Below are 27,196 nucleotides of genomic sequence, written 5' to 3'. Positions count from 1 at the left end.
TATAATGAAACATCATATGGCAGCTAAGTAAAAAAATTAGACCCACATTTACAAACATGGATAAGCTTTGAAAATATACTATTTAGTGAAAAAAGCAAGTTATAGAATGACAAGTATTATAAGTTGTCTTTTATATAAAATCTTTTTAGGGCACCTGGGTGGCTCAGTTGGTTAAGCAACTGCCTTCGGCTCAGGTCATGATCCTGGAGTCCCAGGATCGAGTCCTGCATCGGGCTCCCGGCTCGGCAGGGAGCCTGCTTCTCCCTCTGACCTTCTCCCCTCTCATGCTGTTTCTCTCTCTCTCTCTCAAATAAATAAATAAAATCTTTAGAAAAAACAAATCTTTTTAAAACATGAAGACAATATATTATGGTGCTAAGGACACTTCTACATACATGTAATTTTTTATTCCATCAAAAAAAAAGCAAATAAAGCAAAATGTTAACATTTGAACAAAAGTTACAAGAGTGTTTATTAAATTATTCTTATTTTTCCTTTTGTTTGAAAATTTTAGTTTTTCTAAACTAAACTTTAGACACAAAATTTTAATATCTTACCTATATATGTATATATTCACATAAAATATGTGGGTAAGAAAATAAGAGTAGAAAAATAAGAATGAAGCCAGCAATGAGATCAGTTTCTAAAATTTATGTCATGGGGCGCCTGGGTGGCTCAGTCATTAAGCATCTGCCTTCGGCTCAGATCATGGTCCTAGGGTCCTGGGATGGAGCCCCACATCTGGCTCCCTGCTCAGCAGAAAGCCTGCTTCTCCCTCTCCCACTCCTCTGCTTATGTTCCCTCGCTTGCTGTCTCTCTCTCTCTCCATCAAAATAAATAAAATGTTAAAAAAAAATAAAATTTATGTCATAAATTGTACATACATGTTAGAACTGGCTCACAAATCTTTCAATAAGGGCAAAATAAATACATATTAAGCAATTTTATTTTTTAAAATAGCCAGAAATATTGGAGATTCAGACATTCAAAGCATATTACAGTAACTTGGAGACACCAAAGACAGAAGAACTGGAAGAAATATTAAAGAGTGAACTTGATATACGTGTTTCACTCATCTATTGCAGAAAGAAAATACACACCAAAAAGAGAAAAACTGTATTCTGAGAATAATATATACGACAGTATTTCAGAAAATAGGCTTTTGAAAGGCTGAAAAGAATAGAATTCAAATTGATCTTGTTAGGAAAGAATTCAAATCAGTTTTGTTAGGGATATCTTAAAAATAAAATCTGAAGATTCAAATTGAAAAGCCTCTATGATTCATCTGGGCAACACATACACATACATATACACACCCAAGGTATACACATAACACTTGGTTGATGAGCTATTTTCCAACAAACCGAAATAAGAAAAACCAAGTAAGCACTTAGAGGCAAAACTTGAATATTAAAAGTTTTCATTACAAGAAAAAAAAATTGGTAACTATGTATGGTGACAGATGTTAACTAGACTTACTGTGGTGATCATTTCTAATATATACAAATATCAAATCGTTACGGACATTGCTGCTATGAACGTTGGGGTGCATATGGCCCTTCTTTTCACTACATCTGTGTCTTTGGGGTAAATACCCAGTAATGCAATTGCTGGGTCATAGGGTAGCTCTATTTTTAAGTTTTTGAGGCACCTCCACATTGTTTTCCAAAGTGGCTGTACCAACTTGCATTCCCACCATCAGTGTAAGAGGGTTCCCCTTTCTCCACAACCTCTCCAACATTTGTTGTTTCTTTCCCTGTCCATTTTTGCCATTCTAACTGACGTAAGGTGGTATCTCAATGTGGTTTTGATTTGAATTTCCCTGATGGCTAATGATGATGAACATTTTTTCATGTGTCTGTTAGCCATTTGTATGTCTTCTTTTGAGAAGTGTCTTTTCATATCTTCTGCCCACTTTTTGACTTATTTGTTTTTTGGGTTTTGAGTTTGGGAAGTTCTTTATAGATCTTGTACCAGCCCTTTATCTGTAGTGTCATTTGCAAATATCTTCTCCCATTCTGTGGGTTGCCTCTTTGTTTTGTTGACTGTTTCCTTTGCTGTGCAGAAGCTTTTTATCTTGATGAAGTCCCAAAAGTTCATTTTTGCTTTTATTTCACTAGCTTTTGGAGATGTATCTTGAAAGAAGTTGCTGTGGTCGATGTCGAAGAGATTACTGCCTATGTTCTCCTCTAGGATTTTGATGGACTCCTGTCTCACATTGAGGTCCTGGAAAGAGCCGACATGCCCTTCAACAGGTGAATGGATAAAGAAGATGTGGTCCATATATACAATGAAATATTACTCAGCCATCAGAAAGGATGAATACCCAACTTCTACATCAACATGGATGGGACTGGTGGAGATTATGCTAAGTGAAATAAGTCAAGCAGAGAAAGTCGATTATCATATGGTTTCACTTATCTGTGGAACATAAGGAATAGCATGGAGAACATTAGGAGAAGGAAGGGAAAAATGGGGGGCGACTGGAGGGAGAGATGAACCATGAGAGACTATGGACTCTGAGAGACAAACAGGGTTCTAGAGGGGAGGGGGGAGGGGGATTGGTTAGCCCGGTGATGGGTATTAAGGAGGGCACGTACTGCATGGAGCACTGGGTGTTATATGAAAACAATGGATCATGGATCACCACATCAAAACTAATGTATGGTGACTAACATAACATAATAAAATTTAAAAAAAAAGAAAAAAAAAGAAAGAAAATTAATTAATTAAAAAAACAAATATCAAATCATTATGTTGTACACCTTATACCTGAAACTAATATGTTATATGTCAATTATACCTTAATAAAAAAAGAAAAAAGTCTTTGAATAAATCACCTGAGATCATAAGGAATATATTTCTTTTTCAATTACAAAATTAATTTCTGAATAAGAAAAAAAGGTCTTTCACTGCTGAGACTCTCCTTCTCCATCCCTCTCACTTTATTTCTTTTCTTTTGTTCCATGAAATGGGAGTGATTTTGTGATAGTACTGCACAACAGCAATCACAAATTAGTATCTAATTTAATTACCTTTATAGCCTTTTACAAATCTAAATCAGTAGAAAGTAATGAACAGAAAATTTAAGAAATTTTATTAATCTCCTAGGTAATAGTACACACTTTCCATAAATTCATAATATCGTACTTTTTAAAAAAAGATTTTATGTATTTATTTGAAAGAGAGAGAGAGAGCACAAGCAGGGGAAAGGCAGAGGGAGAAGGACAAGCCAACTCCCCACAGAGTGGGGAGTTCATGTGGGGCTGATCCCAGGACCTGAGTGGAAGTCAGATGCTTAAAAGGCTGAGCCATCCAGGCACCCCTCATGCTGGGCTTCTGATTAAATATGCAACTCAAGTCACATGGATGATAACATAATGAGAACTAATATGTACTTTTTTCTTTTTTTTATGTTATGCTAATCACCACACATTACATCATTAGTTTTTGATGTAGTGTTCCATGATTCATTGTTTGTGCATAACACCCAGTGCTCCATGCAGAACGTGCCCTCTTTAATACCCATCACCAGGCTAACCCATCCTCCCACTCCCCTCTAATACGTACTTCTTAATGTTTGATGGGATCACCATAAATGCAGGTTAAAAGGTCAACAATTTTATCACCAATCCCTCATGGCAGGCTACCTCTAAAATCATAATGTGCAATGCAATAATCTTACTCTAATATAAAATAGTAAAATTCCATTTTCATCTATTACTTAAAAAAGAAAAAGAAAGAAAAGAAAAACCAAGTAAGCATTTGGAGATAAAATTGCTTGTGTTACTAAACATTAGATAATTAAGATAATTTCCTTTAAAAACTTAAATTGAAGTCTGTCATCACATAAGGAGATATTTGAGGTTCAGATGGCTTCAGTTTTTCATGGTATAGAAAGGTGAAACTGTTGGGGAGAAACCACAGATGGGTTTTTGCAAACCTGTATCACTAGGCAGAAAAGTGGCAAAGAAATGACAATGTAGACAAATAATAGGGTATCTCAATATTCCTAATGGTAGGAAGTCTCCCCAACAAACAATTTACATGTATAACACTCATCCAACTGCGTATGTTAACAGATAACAGTAAAGCAGTACTGAAATGGAACTGTTAGTCCATCTCCTCATATGTCCAGATAAAGCTCTCCTTGGCCCCATCTTTGGGCTGACTTCAAGCCTCTCTCCCAAAGAATATTTTTGAAAAACACTTAAATGGTTGTAAATATTCAGTGTACTCTTTTTTAAAGTTTTTTTACCTTTTAATATTATTGATCAATAGAATAATTTCAGAGCCAGCAGAAACTTTATTAATGAAAATGTAAGTAAATCTAGGCATAGACATTATACCTTTCACAAAAAATTAACTCAAAATGGATCATAAACCTATATGTAAAACACAAAACAGTAAAATATCTAGAAGATAACATAGGAGAAAATCTGGGTGACATTGGTTTCGACAATGACTTTTCACATACAACACCAAAAAGCACAATCCATGAAAGAAAAACTGGCAAGTCTCTCTTCATTAAAATTTAAAAGTACTTTGCAAAAGATACTGTCAAGAGAATGAAAAGACAAGCCATAGACTGGGAAATATTTGCAAAACACATGTCTGATAAAGAACTTTTGTCTAAAATATACAAACAACTCTTAAAACTCAACAATACGAAAACGAACCACCCAACTTTAAAATGGGCAAAAGAGGGGCACCTGGATGGCTCAGTCGTTAAGCGTCTGCCTTCAGCTCAGGTCATGATCCCAGGGTCCTGGGTTCGAGCCCCGCATCAGGCTCCCTGCTCAGTGGGAAGCCTGCTTCTCTCTCTCCCACTCCCCCTGCTTGTGCTCCTACTCTTGCTATCTCTCTCTCTGTCAAATAAATAAATCTTTAAAAAAAAATAAAATGTGCAAAAGATGTGATCAGATGTCTCACCAAAAGATAAATACAGGTAGAAAATAAGCATATGAAAAAATGATCAATACTGTATTAGGGGATTGCAAATTAAAATGAGATATCATCATTTACCTAAAAGAATGGCTAAAATCCAAAACACTGACAACACCAAAGCTGGTAAGGATGGATGTGGGGGAACAGGAACAGGAATCTGTTGCTGATGGAAATGCAAAATGGTATGGTTACTTTGGAAGACAGTTGGGAAATTTGCTACAAAGCTAAACATAAGATTACCATACAATCTAGCAATCATGTTACTAGTTATTCATTCAGATGAGTTGAAAACTTATGTCTACAAAAAAACCTGAATATAAATGTATTTTATAGTAGCTTTATTCATAATTGCCAAAAACTGGAAGCAATCAAGATGTCCTTCAATAGGTGAGTAGATAATCAAACTGTGGTATATCCATACAATGGAATATCATTCAGTGATAAAGAGAAATGAACTATCAAGCCATGAAACACATGGAGGAAACTTAAACACATATTGCTAAGTAAAAGAAGCCCATATGAAAAGGCTACATACTCTATAATTCCAACATACAACATTCTGGAAAGGGCAAAACTGTAAGACAGTAAAAAGATCAGTGGTTGCCAGGAGTTTAGGGAGAGGGAAGAAGGCATAAATAGATGGAGCACAAGTAATTTTCAGGGGTATCCTGAAAAAAAAAATTTTTTTTTAAGACAAAGCAATTTTAATACTAGGTGCACACCACATGCCCTTGCCGCAAACTGCTTTTCTTGACAAGTTATGAAGTAGTTCAAAGAGGTATGGTTAAGGCTGTATTACTGAATGGTGCTGGTAAATACTACACAATTTTTGTCATGTTGCAACCTTTGTTTCCAATTCAGTAACTGCTGCTATGGAATCAGCAACAATGACAACATTATTAGGTTTGTTTTTTTTTAAACTATGATTTAGTAGCAACTGAGGTTTCCAATTTTAACCCCTTGGCAGCAAGATCCAAGTTCCCTCATTCGCACATTAGCACCCAAGTGTCAAGGGGTTAAATAACCAGCACAAGAGATACTGCACTTCTGATTGTAGCATTTGGCAGAACTGAAAGGAAAGGAAGTTGTGCTACATGTTGAAGGGATTGTGGGCAACAGAAAGAAGACACCAGGAGAAGAGAAAATGTCACATGAAGTCTTCATAGTCTTGTACATATCCTCCATCATAGCCACCATAATCTGCCAGATCGTCTTTCATGGTAGCCTTTAATCCCCCTCCAGGGACCACACCTTTCTTCTTTTTGGCTTTGCTTTGCTTTTCTTGCTTTTGTTTTTCACTGCAAAGCACAGTCAATGAATTGGTAATCTTTTTCAAGTCATCAATTTCCGATGAAATACACACATCTCAAACTAAGGCTTCCAAAAAACTGGCATAATAGTGCCATAGTGAGTTTTCATATTGTGTAATTTTATCTTTTAGTAACTTTCCAAACTCTGTGAAGTCATCTCTTGAAGATGGGTTCATAGCATCTATTCCATAAACTGTATTATTAACACCAAAAGTTTGTTTTGCTAATTCAAGGTCTGATTCTTCCTGTAATTTCTTTAGCCGCAGTTTATCTGCTAATTGTTCTTCTGGTGTTAGCACTTTAGGTTCTTCAGGTTCTTCTAACGGCTTTTTAATTTCTTCTTGCCTTTTCTTCTGTTGCCGTTCTTTCTCTTTTATTTTCTCTGCATGAGATTATTTCTCTGCATTTCAGGATAGCCCTAAAATGCATGATTCTGCAATGGTGGGTACATGACATTATGCATCTGTCAAAACCCAAAGAACACACAACACGAGAGTGAACCCTAATGCAAATTATGGGCTTTCGTTAAAAAAAAAAAAAATCTACTCCAACAGCCCTCATTTCACAGATGAAGACTCCGAGGCCCAGAAAGATCAAGAGACTTGCCCAAAGTTACACAGAAAATTAAGAGCCACAGCTATAATCTGTTATTATGAATAAAGGTCAAAAAGAGAGCTATGATGGATGTTGGGAGTTAATTTAATTCAGCCCTGTTAATACTTGAGTTGGGCTACCATTGAAAGACCTCTGAGGCTTTCTGACAGTGTGAGACATTAAACACAATAAGGGTACAAAGAATAAGGAATTCAGCTTAAGTTTTGATTCTTCCATTTTAAATACAAGTATAAATAAAAGGCTAAGCAACTGGAGCTGTTGAGATGGCACCTCAAGAAGGCAGAAAGCCTTTGGGGAAGGCAGAAGAATGAACACTTGAGCTCTAACTTGGTATTTAAGCTCTACTGTTGGTATCCCCCCCACAAAAAAAACAAACATTTTAACAATGTTTATTCTTCCGATCTATGAACATGGAATGTTTTTCCATCTTTTTGTCTTCAATTTCTTTCATGAGTATTCTGCAGTTCCTAGAGTATAGATCCTTTACCTCTTTGGTTAGGTTTATCCCAAGGTATCTTACGGTTTTTGGTGCTATTATAAATGGAATCGATTCTCTAATTTCTCTTTCTAAGGTTACATTGTTAGTGTATAAGAAAGCAACTGATTTCTGTGCATTGAGTTTGTATCCTCCCACATTACTGAATTGCTGTATGAGTTCTGGTACTTTGGGGGTGGAGTCTTTTGGGTTTTCCACATAAAGTATCATGTCATCTGCGAAGAGAGAGAGTTTGACTCCTTTGCCAGTTTGAATACCTTTTATTTCTTTTTGTTGTCTGATTGCTGTTGCTAGGACTTCTAGTACTATGTTGAACAATAGTGGCGAGAGTGGGCATCCTTGTCGTGTTCCTGATCTTAAGGGAAAGGGTCTCAGCTTTTCCCCATTGAGAATGATATTTGCTGTGGGTTTTTCATAGGTGGATTTTATGTAATTGAGGAATTTTCCCTCTATCCCTATACTCTGAAGAGTTTTAATCAGGAAAGTATGCTGTATTTTGTCAAATGCTTTTTCTGCATCAATTGAGAGGACCATATGGTTTTTCTCTCTCCTCTTATTAATGTGTTCTATCACATTGATGGATTTGCGAATGTTGAGCCACCCTTGCATACCAGGGATAAATCCCACTTGGTCGTGGTGGATGATCCTTTTTAATGTATTGTTGGATCCTATTAGCTAGGATCTTGTTGAGAATTTTGTTTTTCAAAGGGCTAGAACAAACAATCCTAAAATTTGTATGGAATCAGAGAAGACCCCGAATCGCCAAGGAAATGTTGAAAAAAAAACAAAGTGGGGGGCATCACTTTGCCTGATTTCAAGCTATATTACAAAGCTGTGATCACCAAGAGAGCATGGTACTGGCACAAAAAACAGGCACATAGACCAATGGAACAGAATAGAGAGCCCAGATATGGACCCTCAACTCTGTGGTCAAATAATCTTCGACAAAGCAGGAAAAAATATGCAATGGAAAAAAGACAGTCTCTTTAATAAATGGTGCTGGGAAAATTGGACAGCTATCTACAGAAGAATGAAACTCGACCATTCTCTTATACCATACACAAAGATAAACTCAAAATGGATGAAAGACCTCCATGTGAGACAGAAATCCATCAAAATCCTAGAGGAGAACACAGGCAGTAATCTCTTTGACATCGGCCACAGCAACTTCTTTCAAGACATGTCTCCAAAGGCAAGGGAAACAAAAGCGAAAATGAACTTTTGGGACTTCATCAAGATAAAAAGCTTCTGCACAGCAAAAGAAACAGTCAACAAAACAAAGAGGCAACCCATGGAATGGGAGAAGATATTTGCAAATGACACCACAGACAAAGTGCTGATATCCAAGATCTATAAAGAACTTCTCAAACTCAAAACCCAAAAAACAAATAATCAAGTCAAAAAACGGGCAAAAAGACATGAAAAGACACTTCTCAAAAGAAGACATACAAATGGCTAACAGACACATGAAAAAATGTTCATCATCATTAGCCATCAGGGAAATTCAAATCAAAACCACATTGAGATACCACCTTACGTCAGTTAGAATGGCAAAAATGGACAAGGCAAGAAACAACAAATGTTGCAGAGGTTGTGGAGAAAGAGGAACCCTCCTACACTGTTGGTGGGAATGCAAGTTGGTACAGCCACTTTGGAAAACAATGTGGAGGTGCCTCAAAAACTTAAAAATAGAGCTACCCTATGACCCAGCAATTGCACTACTGGGTATTTACCCCAAAGATACAAATATAGTGAAAAGAAGGGCCATATGCACCCCAATGTTCATAGCAGCAATGTCCACAATAGCCAAACTGTGGGAACAGTCAAAATGCCCTTCAACAGATGAATGGATAAAGAAGATGTGGTCATATATACAATGGAATATTACTCAGCCATCAGAAAGGATGAATACCCAACTTTTGCATCAACATGGATGGGACTGGAGGAGATTATGCTAAGTGAAATAAGTCAAGCAGAGAAAGTCAATTATATGGTTTCACTTATCTGTGGAACATAAGGAATAGCATGGAGGACATTAGGAGAAGGAAGGGAAAAATGAAGGGGGGGACTCGGAGGGAGAGACGATGAACCATGAGAGACTATGGACTCTGAGAAACAAACTGAGGGTTCTAGAGGGGAGGGGGGTATAGGGATGGGTTAGCCTGGTGATGGGTATTAAAGAGGGCACATACTGCATGGAGCACTGGGTGTTATACACAAACAATGAATCATGGAACACTACATCAAAAACTAATGATGTATTGTACGGTGACTAACATAACATAATAAAAAAATAAGAATAAAACTAAACTAAAAAAAAAAAGACTGTTTCTAAGCCCACAGGACTTAGGAGTGCTGTTTTTTTTTTTATGGTAAATTCATCAGTGAATTTCGTAATAAAGGCCTCTTAGAGACAAGCCAGTCAGCTTTTTCCTTGATTAAAGCACTCTTCATTTAAAGCAGCAACTCCTCGGGGCACCTGGGTGGCTCACTCCATTAAGCCCCTGTGTCTCCCCTGCTCAGTGGGGAGTCTGCCCCTCACCCCCTTGTGTATGCCGCACTCTCTCTCTCAAATATATAAATAAAATCTTTAAAAAAAAGGGCAAATTTTCTAAAATGTTTTCATTATAATAAAGTACCTGCTCCCAATTATCTTGTGTTTTTGTTAACAATAGATAAATATGCAATACCTTTGAAAATTCTGTGACATTATATTTTTCTTCCATTCATCCATCAAATATGTACAAAGTTCATACCAGATGCCAAGCACTGTACTCAGAGCTGCAGATGATGAGGAAAAATCAGCACAGTTGCGGCTCTTCTGTGCTTAAGCTTTAGAAGCAAACACACACTGGGGCACCTGGGTGGCTCAGTCAGTTAAGCATACGACTCCTGATTTTGGCGCATGTCATGATCTCAGGGTCATGAGATCAAGCCTGATGGGCTCTACGCTGGGTGTGGAGTCTACTTAGGATTCTCTCTCTCTCCCTCTGCCCCTTCCCTGCCCCCCTGCACACAATCTCTCTCAAATAATAAATAAATTTTTAAAAAGCAGGCACGCTTTCACAAAATTATCACAGACCATTATAAAACTACATTTTTAACTTATTAGCAAGTAGAGACATATAGTAAAATAAGAGTATATTTATAACAGGGACATTTAATCAGATCAGGGAAACTGAGAAAGCAGTATTTGAGCTAAGATCTATAGGAAGAGAAGTCAAAGACAGGCTAAAAAAGTCTGGACAAAGAAAACAGTACAAAGGTACTGCATCTATACTCACTGTCTCCAGTTCTTCTCCCATACTCTCTTAAATAAAATGACCATCTGACTTTTATACTCTTTACTCCACCAAAACTGCTCTCAAGATCCTCAATGACCTCCATTCTACTAAGTACAGTGGTCAGTTATCAATCCTTATCTCACTTAATTTAGAGCAGCACTTCACATACTTAGTACTCCTTCCTCTTTAACCACTTTCACTTGGCTTTTAGGACACCACACTCTGGGTTTTCCTCTGTGTTCACTGGCTGCTCCTGCATAGTCCCCTTTGCAGATGACTCCAGATCGACCCAAACTCTATGGAGCGCCTCTTTTTGTGACACCAACTATTCTCAGGCTTTAACTGCTATTAAAACACTACTATGAAATCCAATTGTTCTATCTACAGCCAGGTCTTTCATCTCATCTCTATACTCATTTACCCAACTTGCCAACTCCACATTTCTACTTGAATATCTTAGAGACATCTCAAACTTTACATGGCCAAACAAAACTCTTGACTTCCACCTCCCTACCTCCGTACACAAACCTGGAGACTTTCCCACAACATTAAATGGTAATTCCTTACTTTTTATTGTTCGGCCTGAAAACTTTGGAGTCATCTTTGACTCCTATACTCTCACACCTCATATCTAATCTATCAGTAAAACTTGTTGGCTAAACTATCATAATAGATCCAGACTGGGGGCCTCTTCCCACTGCCTCCACTGTTAGCACTCTGGTCCAAGCTACCACTATCATCTCTCACCTGGAGTATTACTTTATTTTATTTTTTTCTTTTTAATTTTATTTTATTAGGTTATGTTAGTCACCATACATTACATCATGAGTTTTTGATGTAGTGTTCCATGATTCATTGTTTGTATATAACACCCAGTGCTCCATGCAGTATGTGCCCTCCTTAATACCCATCACTGGGCTAACCCATCCCCCCTCCAAAACCCTCGGTTTGTTTCTCAGAGTCCATAGTCTCTCGTGGTTCGTCTCCCCCTCTGATTCCCCCCCTTCATTTTTCCCTTCCTACTTTTTTTTTTCTTGGTAACATATAATGTATTTGTTTCAGAGGTACAGGTCTGTGATTCATCAGTCTTACACATTACTTTAGCTTCCTAAGTAGTGTCTCTGCTTCTACACTTGCTTCGCCCTGGTCTATGCTCAACACAATTTCAAAGAAGTAATCATTTTAAAAAGTCAGATCATGCAACTGATCTGCTCCAAGTCCTCCAATGGTTTCCTATTTTAATTAAAAAGTCAAAGTTCTTTCAATCACCTATGTGACTTCCTTTCTCTGTGATCTCATGTTATTCTCCCCTGCACTCACTGAGCTCCAGCCACATTGCTATTTCTTTGCTCCTGCCCACAGGCCTTTGTACTGGCTGTTCTCTTCACAGGAATGTTCTTCCTCCAAGTATCTGTACAACTTATTCCTCCTCCGACTTCAGATCCCCTCAAATGTCCCCTTCTCTGACCACCTTATTTAAAAGTGAACCTTGCCCCCCACAATCTGGCACTTCCTAGTCCCCTTGCTGGTTGGCTCTTATTTTTCTCCACCAAATTTGCCTTTCTTTACCACATATATTACATATTTATTGTCGATCTCCCTTTAATAGATGCAAGCTCTATGACAGTAGGGACTTTTGTACAGTTGACCTTTGAACAACGTGGGGGTTAGGAGTGCCAACTCCCCACCAGGAAGTAAAAAAATCCCACAAATTTTAATCCATATAACTTCTGATGCCTCCCCCCAAACTTAACTATTAAAAGCCTACTGTTGACCAGAAGCCTTATGGATAACATAAATGATTAACACATTAACACATATTCTGTATTCATACTCTATACCATATTCTTACAATAAAGTAAGCTAGAGAAAAGAAAATGTTATTATGAAAGCCATAAGGAAAATAGATTTACACTACTATATTTATCAAAAAAAATGCACATGTAAGTGGACCCCTGCAGTTCAAACCCATGTTGTTCAAGTGTCAATGTATATTGTGCTCAATGACATATGTGATTGTCCCATTACATAGTAGATACTCAACAGATATTTGTTGAGTGTATAAATGGATGAAGGGAATATGAGAACCAGTGACTGAAGAAAGATCTGTATGGCTGACGCAGAGATAGGTGGAGAGTAGTAGGTATATTAAAGTGAGGATGGAGAGGTGGAAAGAGACAAAATGATATTATGCTTAACAAAGAAGTTTTGCCTTAAGAATAGTGAGACAGCAATGAATGATTTTAAGAGAAAAATCTAGTCAGAATTGCATTTCAAAAAGATCATTATGGCTCCAGTGTGGAGAACTAATGGAGAAAGGCCAGAATGAATAATCCCTATTGCGGTAGTCTTGGCAACAGATTATGGCAATTTGGAAAAGACTACGCTTGTGTAGATGGTGGGAAAAGGATGGATTTGGAGGATATTTGGGAGATGAGATTGATAGGACTTGGTAATAATTGGTTAGAGGTATGAAGGACAGGAAGAAATCAATAATGCATAGTTTTCAAATTTTCAGAAGTGGATGGTAGGATCGTTAACTGAAACAGGAAACACTGGTTAAGAATCAGACTCATTAGGGGCGCCTGGGTGGCTCAATTGGTTAAGCAACTGCCTTCAGCTCAGGTCATGATCCTGGAGTCCCGGGATCGAGTTCTGCATCGGGCTCCCTGCTCAGCGGGGAGTCTGCTTCTCCCTCTGACCCTCTTCCCTCTCGTGCTCTCTATCTCTCATTCTCTCTCTCTCAAATAAATAAATAAAATCTTTAAAAAAAAAAAAGAATCAGACTCATTAGATGGGCACCTGGGTGGCTCAGTTGGTAAAGCGACTTGCCTTCAGCTCAGGTCAGGATCCTGGAGTCCCAGGATCGAGTCCCACATCAGGCTCCCTGCTCAGCAGCGAGTCTGCTTCTCCCTCTGACCCTCCCCCCTCTCATGCTCTCTCTCTCTCAAATAAATAAATAATCTTTAAAAAAAAAAAAGAATCAGACTCATTAGAGATAACCATGCATTTGGTTTTAGGCATGTTGAACTTGAGGTGCTTTTGAGACATCAAAAAAGAAATATCAAGGAAATGGATATATGAAAGCTGGAAAGGTAAAGGTGGGTGGAGCTATACATTTAAAAGTCACAGGTGGTAGCGAAACCATGGGTATGGAAGGGATTATATTCAACTATGCAGTAAAAAGGGGACCTAGATTTAATAAACTACCCTACTCTTTGCGCAATGGACAAAAGAGGATGAGCCCAAAAAAGGACAAAAAAGGAATCTTTTTTTAGTTTTTGAAATCATACTCATAAGAAGTTCACATTTTTAAAAAATTCTGATTTAAACCAGTAGCATAGAATGTAGCAAGGCTTTCCAAATTAGACCAATTCATCGAAACTATAAATCTGTTCAAGGACAGGTCACTTTCAAAAACTATCTGGAAAATTCAGGTACTCGTCTCTTCGCAGCTTCAAAGTACATCAATACACAAAAAGTTATCCCTCCCAAAATATAGGTGATTTGGCTTATTTGCAGCACTTCTGGGCCTCACCATATGCTGTTCTTTTAGCTCTCTTTCCCTGGGATGAAGATTTCCCTGCCTTTCCAGCATTAAGCTACTGATCTTCTTTCCAGCCATCCCAGATAGCCAGATATCATATTGTACTGTAATTGTGTGTTTAACCATTAGATTCTATAACTAGATAAGGAATGTGTCTTTTTCACTGTTGTATACTCAGTACCTCACAAGGCTAAATTTTTATCTTTTTTATTTTTTAATTTTATTTTTAAAAGTTTTTATTTAAGTAATCTCTACACCCAACATGGGGGCTGGAACTCACCACCCAGAGATCAAGAGTTGCATGCTCTTCTGACTGAGCCACCCAAGCGCCCCATGGCTCAATTTTTAGAAACACATCTATTCCACAATGTGAAGAATTAAAATCTAATTTGGTTTTCAGTCCACTGACTGCCTTTCACACCTTGACTTTTCTCAAGAGGAATGACTTTTTAAAAACAAATTTTTAAACAAATGAATCTTCCAAATATACTCATTTTGGAGATTTTTATAGGTCTTTTTTCATATAATGTTCTTAAAGCCTGCAAACATTCATATCTAGGAATACTGGGGATTCTTTTCCCCTTAGTCTCATACAAAGTGGATGTGACAACTCGCTTTCAAAGCCCTGCGTGGTATTTCATTTGAGCGCATAAAACACAGAACACCCCTCTTCAATGCCAAACAAAAGTACAATTGCACAGAGATACCTAATCCCTCGCGCGCGAGTCCACCTGAAAGGGCGGAAGCAGAGGCCGCAGAAAATGCACCGGTTTCCACAGCCCGGCCTTTTGCTGCTCCCTAAGACCCTTGGGATCGCAATCACTCCTCGCGCCTTAAGGCGCCCTCGGCCTGGGGCATTCGGACTACTCCTTCCCAGGCAAATTACTGACACTATCCCTGGACTAAGGAGGATAGCTCTAGATAGCCTGGTCTCCAAAATCCCTGAGGAAATGGAAGAAGGAAAAAATCCTGTCAAAGAAAAACTGGCAGCCAAAGCTACAGTGCTCACCAAGTCGACATTATCAACCTCCGTCCGTCCGCTCTAACCGTTGGCTCGAAGGCCGCTACAGGTAACGTCGCAGTGGCTCCTGGGGACTGTAGTTTCTATCGCCAACAGAACGCGTCGGCACATCAAAAAAAAAAAAACCCCTACATTTCCCAGAAGTCAATGCGAGACCGCCCTGCCTTCTTAAATCTCGGATTTGGGGTAATAAAGAGACTGTCACTATTTTCAGGCTAATCTTAAATTTGGACTCAATTTCTTCCAGGTGTGTATTTACGCCCTCTTTCTTTGCCGTGCTTGTCTTGTCTGTAATAGTTTCAGTATACTTCAACTCCTTACTTTTCTCTCCTCTTCTCCAGCCGGGAGAATCGCAAACGTCAGGGGACGACAAACGCCCCCGACGCAAAAATGCCCCTTAGGCGCATGCGCCTTGCTCGCCATCACGCATGCGTAGCAGCCGGCAGCAGTTGGCGGCCGCTCGCGGACTTGGGGTCTGGAGGTAGCCGGCCGGAGGGCGGGGCTTTTTCCAATGGCTTTGCCTCCGCGGGTCGCATCTGCAAGGGCGGGGAAGAGGGCGCTGGGGAAGGGGCGGCTCCTGGTTAATGCCGGGCGGGGAAAGGGGAGGGGCTGGGGGTGAGGACCCCATCTCCCCTCCCTGCTCCCGCCCTCTGGGCCGAGCCCCACCGATGGGGCTGGCCGAAGGGGCGGGCTCTGCGTCTCCGGCCTGGCTTCTCCGCCGGCTCCGCGGCCCAGCCTGGCTTTCGGGGATTGCTGCCCAGCCCTGTGCTCGTCAGGTTTAATGGGCGGTGGGCGAGGACGCAGGTATAGGAAAAGAAGTGGCGTCTGCTCGGGGATCCAGAATTTTCGGGGCCGGAGACACTTTCCTCCAGCGCTGCAGCTGAGAGAGCGGCTGCCAGAAGCTGCCGCCACCAAGGAGTGACTGGGTCTCCAGCCGCGGCAGCCGGTGAGCAAGGGTTTGGCGAGATTTCCCCGCCAGCTCCCGGCTGGCCGCTGAGGGATAGGGAGGAGCTGCAGAGGGCGGAGACTGGTGCCGGAGGAGGGGCGGGGTGGGAATGCTCCTGAGAACACAGTGGCTGCCCAGACCAAAAACGCCGAATGGCTGGAGCGCATTCAACTGTTACCAGCCTTTTTGGGCAGAGCACGGGTTTGACAGCTCCACAACGTGAGGATATCCGCTGACCCCGGGAGGCGGAGGAGAACACTTCCCCGAGACTGCCTTTCCAGCAAAGCCTGCGCTGTAGGGTTCCAACTTTCCAACTTTTTTTAGTCTCTGACAAGAAGACTGCCCCTTCATGTAGGAGAGGGTGAGTTCTGTCTTGCAGATCGGTTGAAAGCCATTAATATAAAAGACACTTCTGGTTCCAGATGTCTCCCAGACATTTATGTTTTCATGACGATTCGATTTCTCCGATTTTATTCTAACATTTCTCGTTTTAAAAATACAAAGTGCTTTTGGGGACATGCTGAAGGGTAACTGAAGACGGCAAAGAAAAAAAATCTCCAGTTGTCATGGCTGAAGGAGAGAATGAAGTGAGATGGGATGGACTGTGCAGTAGAGATTCAACTACTAGAGAGACAGCACTGGAAAACATTAAGCAAACCATTTTGAGAAAAACCGAGTATCTTCGTTCGGTGAAAGAGACGCCTCTTCGTCCATCACACGGGCTTTCAAATGCTGTTTCTTTGGATGGGTTGAATAAACTTCTTGCTCATCTGCTTATGCTTTCTAAGAGATGTCCCTTTAAAGATGTAAGAGAGAAAAGTGAATTTATTTTGAAGAGCGTCCAGGTAAGAAAACATTGTAATTACAACTGTCCATCTAGTATAGTGCAGTTTTACTTGCAGTTATTCACTTTGTATTTGCTGCTAGGTGGTTATGTGAACCCATTACGAATTCTCTACATCTTAAATTTAGAGTGGCTTGTAAAACATTAAATCTGGGGCCAAAACTGTACAAGAGGAACTAAAGTAAAAGCAGTTTTCAAATACAAGTAAACAAGAATCGTCTTTCTAGAGAGTTTTAGCAGAAACTGCATTCCTCGAAGAAAAGTGTGAGAAAGTTACAGTTAATTGCAAGTAAAGACTTGCTTTTTCTTACATTTATTTTTACATGTTTTTAGGAAGTACAGCCAGTATACTTGTCACATTGTTACAAACAATATTCTGTGTGGAAAGTTTCTCATTTAAAAGCCTCTCAAATGATAAAGGATATTAAATGTTTCTTCACTTGTTCAGGATAATTGGTGAAAGTTTTCTCATGTTCTTAAAAGCAAAACAAAAAAATCAGGGTCTGTTCTCTAAAGACAACCTTTCTTTTTTAAAAAAAAAATGAATTACATAAAATAATAAAAGCCTATGTTATAAAGGAGCTAACATCTTCAGATTGAAAAGTTGAACCCAGGTTGAGTGAATGCTAGAAATGCTCATAGTAAATTATTCATTAGTTTTCTCTGTGTTTGCCTCAATTGTTTGATTTTTCTTTTTCACATACATACCTACTTAAGTTTTCAGTGCAACAGTTTAAAAATGTTAGTTTTCCTCCTGTTCTCTACATAATCAATTTCTCCTGTTTTATTGGAAGATTTATTAGGAGGGTTTTGTTTGGGCTTGTTTGTTTAGAGAAAGGTTGTTTTTAGATCCTAAGAATGGTCAGTAACACTATGCTGGTCAGTCTAAATTACTCAATCCATGTGTTCGAGGTCATTTATGGGAAGTTCTTAAAACTTATAGTTTACTTAGGTATATATATGTAAGCTAAGATTAATAGTTTTTCTATTTTGGTTAGTTTAAAGCAACAGAAAAATAATCATGTCCATAAAATGAAGACTGTTCAAAATCTTGGGATATTTCTTCGCACAATAGTTTGGGAACAGTTGTTACAATTCATTTATCCAGAGTTATCCAAGAGGAATTAATTTTCTAGATACCTGAAGTTTACCCTTTTAAGCCTTGAAAGTTATTTCTCTATTTCTTAGACTGTAGTGTCTAGAACAACCATTTTTTTTCCCATAATGGGATCATCATTAGGCACATCAAGTACTATTGTTTAACTGAGGTGGAGTGTATAGGACTGCATGATCCATGTTTTTTGAATTTTTGTGTTCAATTTTTAATAGTTTTTCTGTTCCCTTACTGTCAGTATACTTTGTTCTCTTCCTGAATCTTTAATTTTGCTGCTTATTTATATTCAAATGGGAAAGCAGATAACCAATTTAGTTAAGAATTATATTGAAAACAGAAGTAATTAGGCTCTGGGGAGTGCGGGATCAGAGGACTGTGATATATTGGTAAGTAAATGGGTACTGGAGTCAGACCTGGGCTCAAATTCTCCTCCTTTATTAATGTACTGCATAACCTTGGACAAGTTACTTGATCTATCTGAGTTTGGATTTCCACATCTCTGAAATGGGAATAATAACATAGAGCTGTTGTGAGAATTAAAGGAGATGTAAAGTGCCCCCGTATAAAATGAATGGTCCTCTCCTTTTTCATAAGTGAAAGACATGGGCTATGTGATATATATTTCAGGATTCATTCATCCTGGGAAAAAGTTCAAGAGTCTCCTCCACTGTGAAGATTTTCCATAGATTATACTCTTTTTGCATCTCTGCATCTATTGCACTTAATTCCTGCTACTATTATAACAGGCACTGTACTTATATTGTGCTATCATCACATTTATGTTTGTCCCCTCGGAAGGGCCGTTAAGTTCTCAGGAGTATTGACTGGGACCTGGAAGCTACTAAATATCCAGTGGATGAACAAATTCGTATTTGGTTTCTTTTTATTTCTTATCAGCCTGAATAAAGTCACCAGATTAGGCAGTTTCCATCCCCACATTATTCATGCATGTCTTCAGACAACAAATGTTTATTGAACCCCTGGCGAATGCCGTTCTAAGAACCAGTGGTGAACAATTTTGACATTTTACTGGAGACAGACCATAAAGAAGTAAACAAATAATGTAATTTTAGATAGTAAGGGAAGACTTCCCTGAAGAGATGACATTTAAGCAGAGGTTTGACAAATGAATAGACATAATCCAGACAAAAATGAAATTTGTGAGGGGGACATTCCACACATAGGGAACAGTTGTGTAAAGAGCTCATGGCAAGAGAGAGCAGATGAGTTCTAGGAACGGAAAGTAACACAATGTGGTTGGAGCATATTTTTGAAGGGAGAGTGAAAACTTAAGCACATTCTCTGTCAGATATGGCTCCAATACTTTATTAGCTCTGCAATGTTGAGTAAGTTGCATAATTTCTCCTTGACTCAGTTTCCTCATCTGCAAAATGAAGATGATGGTCACAATGAGAATAAAATGAAACAATGCTTGCAAAGCATAGCACAGTGCAATAGCACATAAGAAATGCTCAGTAATATTAGGAATTCTTACTGTCTTTAGGCAGGAGTTGGGTAACAGAGGATCTTGTAGGCCAAGTTAAGAGTGGTAGACTTTATCCTAGTAACAATTGGAATCCACTGAGGGGTTTTGAGCAAGATGGGGACATGATCCATGGTGTATTTGAAGGATTACTTTGGGACCAATGCAGAGAATGAATTTCAGGGGTCAGGAGTGGATGTGCAACATCAGTTAGGAGGTTATTCCACTAGTCCAAAGCAACAATTATGGTGGAGTAGGATATAGTGGGGAAAAGTGGGAAACAATGTATGGGTTTGGGAGATTGCTAAGAGTTAGAAACCACAGGATATAGTATTGAATTGGATATAGGAGATGAGGAAAATAACAAAAGCAAGGATGCTCTCTGGTTTCTGGCCTGAAGTACTTGGTGAATAGTTCAGCCATTTCCTGAGACAGAATAGTGGTAAAGGATCAGTTTGGGAGGAGTGATGAGTTCTATTTTAGACATGTGGAGATTAAGTTGCCTGTGATACATCTGATTAGAAAAAGCTCCTGAAGGGATTTCTGTCCCTGCTACTATGGTTGTAGTTCTGACATTGTTATCTGTCACTTCTCCAGACTTAACCCATCCTCCACCTTGATATCCATCCTCCACATAACTTGAGAGTCATTTATCTAAAATGAAATCTGATCATGTTACTCTCCTGCCTAAAATCCTGGAGGATAGAATTTAAACTTAAGATGTCACGTAATGCCCAATGTCATCTGGCTTCCATATACCGCTTCAGCCTCACGTGAGAAACCAAATTATAAAATGTAGTGCTCCATAATGCTTTCTGTTATTCATTGATAGAGCAGCAGAAGCTGAACTGAATTTGCAATTCCTGCAGCTGTACTTGCTCTTAATTGCTGTAAATCAGCTCAGACTACCATAGTCAGGAAGAGAGTTGGTGGGGTAGGGGTAGGATGGATTCAATTCAGAATGGCTAAACCTGTAAAAAATTGGCACATTGGGAGAGAGCATTCTCTGTATTCCTGTTCTCGATTTATTGATTTCACATCAACATACTTAAATCTGTTGAACACATTTTTGAGAACTGTTCTGTGCCAGGCACTGGACTGGAAGATCAATAAAACTTGTTCCCTGCTTTTGAGTAAGGTCTTCTATTCTCATAGTAGGCTTTATTTATGCTGGGTTTGTTGTTGTTGTTGTTGTTCTTAACCTAACCATAATACCTTTTCCATATGTTTGATTCTCTAAACAAAGAAACAGGTGTATTAACACTGGCCAGAGACATTAGTATGGTCTACTGGTGAACTGTAGTCTTTATGATGCACATAATTAAGGGAGGAATGTGAGTGTGTAAATATTCATCAAAAGATTATGAGGAGTGTTCAAAATAGCCAAGTACTTTTCTAAGAATGGTCATTTGATCATTTTCATTTCTGTACTGTGAAAAAGGAAAACTGTTTTCTTATAAGCATGCCAGCAATTAACACTATCTGAAAGTAATGTGGTTTTAGAAAATTTAGAACAAGTAACAAAGTATATATCTTGTTAAGTCCGGTGGAGGAGGCTTTCATTTAGTGAAGCATTGTTACCCCCCCACAAGGAGAAATGAAACTTTAGCTGTTGGGTATGATGCAAATTTCAGTTGTTAAGGGTTGCAGTTAGAGTATCCTTTTGATATCCAATTTGGGTAATATATAGTTTGTAGGTTTAACAATAAGAAATGTATTGCTTAGTATAATAAATCTTGAGGTTGGGCAGTTTCAAGCTTAGCTGATTGATTCATTATCAAACTACATTACCTGTTTGCCTTCTATCTCTCTGCTTTCCTTTCCTCAGCATAGCAAGTACTGTCTCTACTCATGGTGGCAAGGTTGCCTCAGCAGTTCCAAGCTCCATGTGCAGTCATGACCCATCTACAGATGAGAAGAGTTTCTTCACTTGTGTCTCTCAGGGAAGATAAGCTTTTCTCAGCCTCCAGCAGATTTCCTGTCAGTTTTTATTGACTAGGGTTGGATCACATGCCCTTTCCTAAGCTAGTCATTGGCAAGGAAATTGGGCGTTTCTGGTTTTGGTTTGGACTAATCTGCGTTCAGCCCCTAACAGCCAGGACACCCCCATCACTTGAACAAAAAAATTTCTGTTGGTGGGGAAGAAGGGGCATGCAAGGTAGTCAAGTTTAGTCAGAGGCTGCTATTAGAACTGATCTACTATCTCACTAGATAAAATATTGCTTTGGTCTAGTTATAATTTAGATTCTGTTAGATTAGAAACATAATTTATAATGATATAAAATGTAACATGAGATTAGGAACATTCTAGAAGCAGATTTGGCCTTTTAAACTAATTGTTTTGTTTTGATTTCTTTTTTACTGCTATGTCTAGTCAAAGCCAAAAGTTTAAGGTAGTGCATCTCAAACAATTCACTGCTACTCTCGGCCACAGCAAATATGAGAGTCTTCTTTCAGTATTTACACTAAGTTTCTTTCTTCCATATCCACTATTTTCTGGCCTTTCTTATTTTATTAATATACTGAGAACTCAGCCCCTTTCCTTCAGAAAGCCTCCTAACTTCGCTATTCAGTGCCTCCTCTCATTCCTACCTTTGACCACTTTCTTCAGTAGCTTTTGATCTCCGTGGGGAATGCTATTTACCCTCAGGTTGTCTGTATTTCTTTGGGTGGAGAATGTGAAGAAACTGAATGCAGCTTTTAACTACTTTTTTTTCCTAAACGGTTTGCAGACAAAGTAAGAGCTTATCTTTTTTTTTTTTTTTAACCCACTGGCTTACAGGATGAATCATATCTGTACTATCTACCCTCAGTGTCCTCTTTATAATATATAAATACACCCTGTCCTCTTCCTTTGTTCTGACTTCAGAAAGACTGAAACTAACAAGGATACTCTTTTTTTTTTTTTTAAGTTTTCAGATTTCAAATATTTAATTCCTGTTACAGTGCCCCAGATGGTCTCTGGCATGAAAAAAAAAAAATGATTAATTTAAAAATGTTTTTTTTTTAGCATGTTGTTTAATTTATAAATGGGATGTAGTGTTTTGCAGAAAAATGGGGTGTTAAACACTTGCTTATTAGCTTTCAGTTTAAGGTCATGGGTTGCTCGGGACATCATGAAGGACCTTGTGAAACAATAGTTTAGCTTAATTAGATTTTCGCATCTTTAACACTTTGTGCCCTTAAAGTGCTCTACAGATCATTCATGGAGTAAAAGAACTAGAAAATAGGTGTGGGTGTGCTGTTTTCTTTTAGAGTTATATTCATTTTCCTTTTGGTGACCACTAGAAATTTCCAGGATATCTTTTAACCATTTGAATAGAAAATAATAACTCAAACAGCCAATTTGAGGATTTGCTGAAGCTGACCTGACAGAAAGTAGACATGGAATCTTGCATATAATAAAGGGTTATCAATCACTTAAAACTTTGATACAAAAGGGTCCTATTTGGTATCATGTCTTAATCACATAGAATTTTCATATTTGAAAACAGTGTTTATGTGGAAGCAAATTAACATGGACTGGGGGAACCGTAGAAATAGGGAAATTTTTAGAACTTGTGGAAGGACAAGGGAGATGCTGGGGGAGGGGGACGGTGCCTAAAATGCATAGAAGGATGAAAGTACTGCTGGAAGTACATTAGCACCAAGCAAGGTTTGCCACCAGTTTTAATCTCTTTGTCACAATTTCTCAAATCAGTCTATTTTTGTCAAACCATATGGTAAAATACTTGCTTTTTTTAATAGAAGTCAATGGAAAATAGGACTTATTTTGACCCAGCTTTTCTAGACCACGTTTATTACAATAAGTGAGACCTTTGATGACCTTGATAAAATTACCTACTACTTTAATTATGCAGGCACAGTGTACTCAGGGGCATCTGAGAGTTCCTCAGAATATTTGATGATGGTATTGTTTGGCAGCATTGGGCAGACTGGAAATTGAAATATGAAAACCTCAGCTAAATAGGCATACTATGGAAACATTCCATGCTTTGCTTTTTTTCCCTTTTGGTTACTACACCACGTTAAACTAGTGCTGATAAAGATACATTTATAATGTTTGTGTGTTTTAAAAAATCTTTTAAAAGATGTTTGTTTTGGGGGGCACCTGGGAGGGCTCAGTCAGTTAAGCATCTGCCTTCGGCTCAACTCATGATCCCAGTGTCCCAGGATGGAGTCCTGTTTTGGGCTCCCTGCTCAGCAGGGAGTCTGCTTCTCCCTTTGCCCCTCACTCCTCTCGCTCGTGCTTTCTCTCTCTCTCTCTCTCAAATAAATAAATAAAATCTTAAAAAAATAAAAGATGTTTGTTTTTTAAAAAATGCTTTTTCATTGGAAATACTTAGGGAGTTTTGTAGGATAACAGGACCATTTATTGGATCTTTCCATTTGACAATGTTATTGTTAAAAGTCTGAGTGTTACTAGTAGACTGTCACAGTTTTTGACATTTTTCCATTTATAAGAAAAAAAGTGAAATTTGGCAACACAAGAATTATCTGTCTTCTCATGTTCTAATCTCTTATATAACAAAATAGGAAAATTTTATTAGATTGCAATGAAATATGTCGTTACCTTAGAAAGATATTTTTAGTTTTATATTTTATTCTTAACCCATTTTTTAAAAATTTTGTATTGTGATGTTAATCACCATATATTACATCATTAGTTTTTGGTGTAGTGTTCCATGTCTTACCCCATTTTTAATATAAAAAGGGAAACCACTTCATAGATTTATAAATTATTATTTGTACTATAAAATTACCTTAAAACAACTTAAACCATGCTAAAGAGAAACAAAATTTATGATGTGAATTTTGTGAGTGATCCAAATCAACTTTCATATATACATATTCATTAAATGAAGAGTATTCATTTAATAGTATAAATAGTATTCCTTTAGTGTTTTAACTTTAAAATTGTTTAAATTGACAAGCTAATATACTTTCTAAAAATTAGGTAGGATAATGTGTCAACTCTATGTGTAATATTCAGTAAAGTCTAGTTAGAATCTTAGTTTACCCCACTAAAAGTAAGCATTTACTGTTTTGATACTTAAGCGTTTGACAAGCATTGCACACTCATCTTAAAATTTTACATGATTTCATTTTCTAGCAAGTTGGCAGGTGTTAGCTGTCTATAATTATAACTGAGTAATTTTTCAAATGCTATTCATAGCCTAAACACAGCAAGATATTCTTCCAATCATGTGATAAAGGCCAAGCCTTGCAAAATAGTGGTAGAGTGATATGTTCAGTGGTACTGAAGGACATATTTAAGAGAAGCCTTTCAAAAGTAAAAAGTGATTTAAATGATAGGAAGACAGGTTTTCTCACAAAACAATGTCAAAGTTGTGTAATGATAACACCTCACCAAATTAAGGTGTGTCTACTTTTTCATCTAACAAGTAGTGTATGCACTGGCAGACTTAAATTATAAAATATAATCTGTATTGATTCAGTTTTGTTGATGACAGAGGTTCTAAGAAATAATTGAATTTTTTTTGAGACACTCTAGATTTTACCATTGAACCTAGTGAATTATTTCTTCTCATATCATTTATTAGGTATTTGTTGTGTACCTTCTATATGCCAAACACTATGCTTATCTGTCTTTTGACATGGCAGGGAAAAGGCTGTTTCACTTAATTTTAATAATGATTCTGCTTAAAAAACATTTCTTGATTTATTTTGCTTTCTAACTATTCGAAGTGTACAGTCTCACATTGACTAGACATATTACTTCAGAGTGATTTAAAGATCTTACTGTAAAAAAATAAAGATCTTACTGGATTTTCTTTACCAGCCATATATGCTCATGAATAAATTAACCTCTGTAGTCTGTTTCCTCATCTGTGAATTTACATAATTGTCTACCTTGTGATTTGATTATTAAAAAGATCATATTGGTAAAGCATTTTGTAACCTTCAATACTTTGTAACTTACAAATTTATTTATGAATAAACTCTTTGAGACTAATTATCTGTAAAATGAGGGTAAAAATAATACCAAACTCAGAGTAGTTTTGAGAATTAAATGAACATGTAAAGCATGTAGAAGTACATAGTAAGTGCTCAATAAATATTGGCAGTGATGTTGATGATGATGATAAGCTTGATCTGAGGTGGTTTAGTTAATGAGTCAAACTCCAAACTGGCATTACTTCAGGATTTTTCGTACATCCCACACTTTGTATCCACATATATTAACACTCCTAATTGCCTTCTGTACATTGAATTTTTATATATAAGCTGATTAGTGCTGATGTCCAACTTTAGCAGAGGGTTCTTCTAACCAGCCACTGCCCCAAGGTAGGTGTTTGGCATGCTCAGAGGTTTGCCATAGTGGTGATGGCAGATGTGTAGCATCCATCCCCTCCTTGGAGTCTAACACCATTCTGCTATGTCAGGATGGCACCAGCAGGGAAGAGTTGCAGGCGGGCAGCTGCATGTGCCATCCGGGTGGTCAAGTGTACATGGGGAGGTCCACGGCCAAGGCCTTTGCTTCAGTATTTGAACAGGATTAGAGTATAATTGTCAAGATCATGGGCTTTGGAGTTAGTCAGACCTGGCTTTAAGTCTTGCTCTGCCAAACTCTGTGACCTTGGGGAAATTACATAACCTCCTTAAACCTCAGTTCCCTCACAGAGTTGAAAGGATTAGATGAGGTAACATGTGCGGTGCTTACTGGAATCCAGTAAGCACTCAGTGAATGTTAACTATTAATATTCTGTTCTGCCCCCACAGTGTGATAGAAAAGAGATGGGAAATTGAGCCCCTGACACGATATGCTTTTTAGGGCACCCCAAGTTCCTGAGCAGCTGGAAAAGTTTGCATCTACTTTCCAGGTTCCCTGACCCAGAGGATAGCACCCTAGAGGAAAAAACTCCTCTAGGAAGCAAATTAAGGATTTTATAAATATTGTTTTAGCTTTCTGGGAACTAGTTTCCTCCCTTGATATCATGTTAGTCTATTATTCCACTTGTGAGCTTTTGACTTTCAAATACATCTCCAGGGACACATAATATAGGAAAAGCAAATCATGGCTTGTTTAGTTAGTTGTTGTCAATGTTGTCAGTAAGCAACTGAATCTTCTGTGCCTGGTCGATTCATACCTGATACTTCAGGCAAGTTATCTGCCACAGACTGTTAGCCTTGAAGGTCTAATAAGGAGATTAGAGCTGTGCTGTCAGTGTTCCTACTCTGCTCCCCACAATGGGATCCTGACATACTCAACTGAAAGTCCCCAAAACCGTCCTTTCATTCTTGCCAGCTACTGGCCCAGCTTAGACAGCTTGATATGATTAAAACAAAGTAATCAAAGATACCCCAGGAAAGGTAACAGAACTTGAAGAGATTTTGTACCACGTTAGATTTCTTGAATTTGCTTGGTTGTGTGTGGCGTGTGTCTTTGAGACTCCTCCTAAGCTGCCATGCCTCTCCCCATTAAAATCTGTTGTGCCATTGGAACCAAGTTACCGTAAGTCACCTGCATATAGTCTTTTCACCTTTCTAGTTTGGCAGAATGTAAACTTCTGAATGTGGTAAGAATAGGCATTCTTTATGGTGAGCCTAGTTCTTAGCCCTTTTCA

General features: G+C 38.3%; 2 protein-coding genes and 1 pseudogene across 6 annotated transcripts in view; 1 reads left to right on the top strand and 2 right to left on the bottom strand.

The window, feature by feature from the left end:
* Positions 1–15,427, bottom strand: part of CEP57L1 (centrosomal protein 57 like 1) — an 80,563-nt gene extending 65,136 nt beyond the window's left edge. For 4 of the 5 annotated variants that reach the window (XR_012378525.1, XM_073893763.1, XM_025863709.2 and 1 more), the window contains exon 1: positions 15,209–15,427. The gene's annotated coding sequence lies outside the window, so the exon portion shown is untranslated. Of the gene's footprint in view, positions 1–5,025; positions 5,045–15,208 lie in introns of those variants that run through there. The other variant, XM_073893765.1, reaches the window with a different exon arrangement.
* On the bottom strand, positions 5,155–6,649 carry LOC112816936 (eukaryotic translation initiation factor 3 subunit J-like; annotated as a pseudogene).
* Positions 15,428–15,691: 264 nt separating the features above from the next.
* The window catches only part of SESN1 (sestrin 1), a 113,844-nt gene continuing 102,339 nt past the window's right edge, over positions 15,692–27,196 (top strand). Inside the window, exon 1 of the mRNA XM_025863674.2 lies at positions 15,692–17,011. Coding sequence (XP_025719459.1) covers positions 16,733–17,011 — 279 coding nt within the window. The 5' untranslated portion in view covers positions 15,692–16,732. The remainder of the gene's footprint in view (positions 17,012–27,196) is intronic.

Source organism: Callorhinus ursinus, unplaced genomic scaffold (assembly GCF_003265705.2).
Source record: "Callorhinus ursinus isolate GAN/ISIS: 27379988/994484 unplaced genomic scaffold, GSC_fseal_2.0 scaffold6, whole genome shotgun sequence".
Taxonomy (NCBI): domain Eukaryota; kingdom Metazoa; phylum Chordata; class Mammalia; order Carnivora; family Otariidae; genus Callorhinus; species Callorhinus ursinus.
The sequence above is the reverse complement of the archived record's forward strand: the minus strand, read 5'-3'. Positions and strand labels throughout refer to the sequence as shown.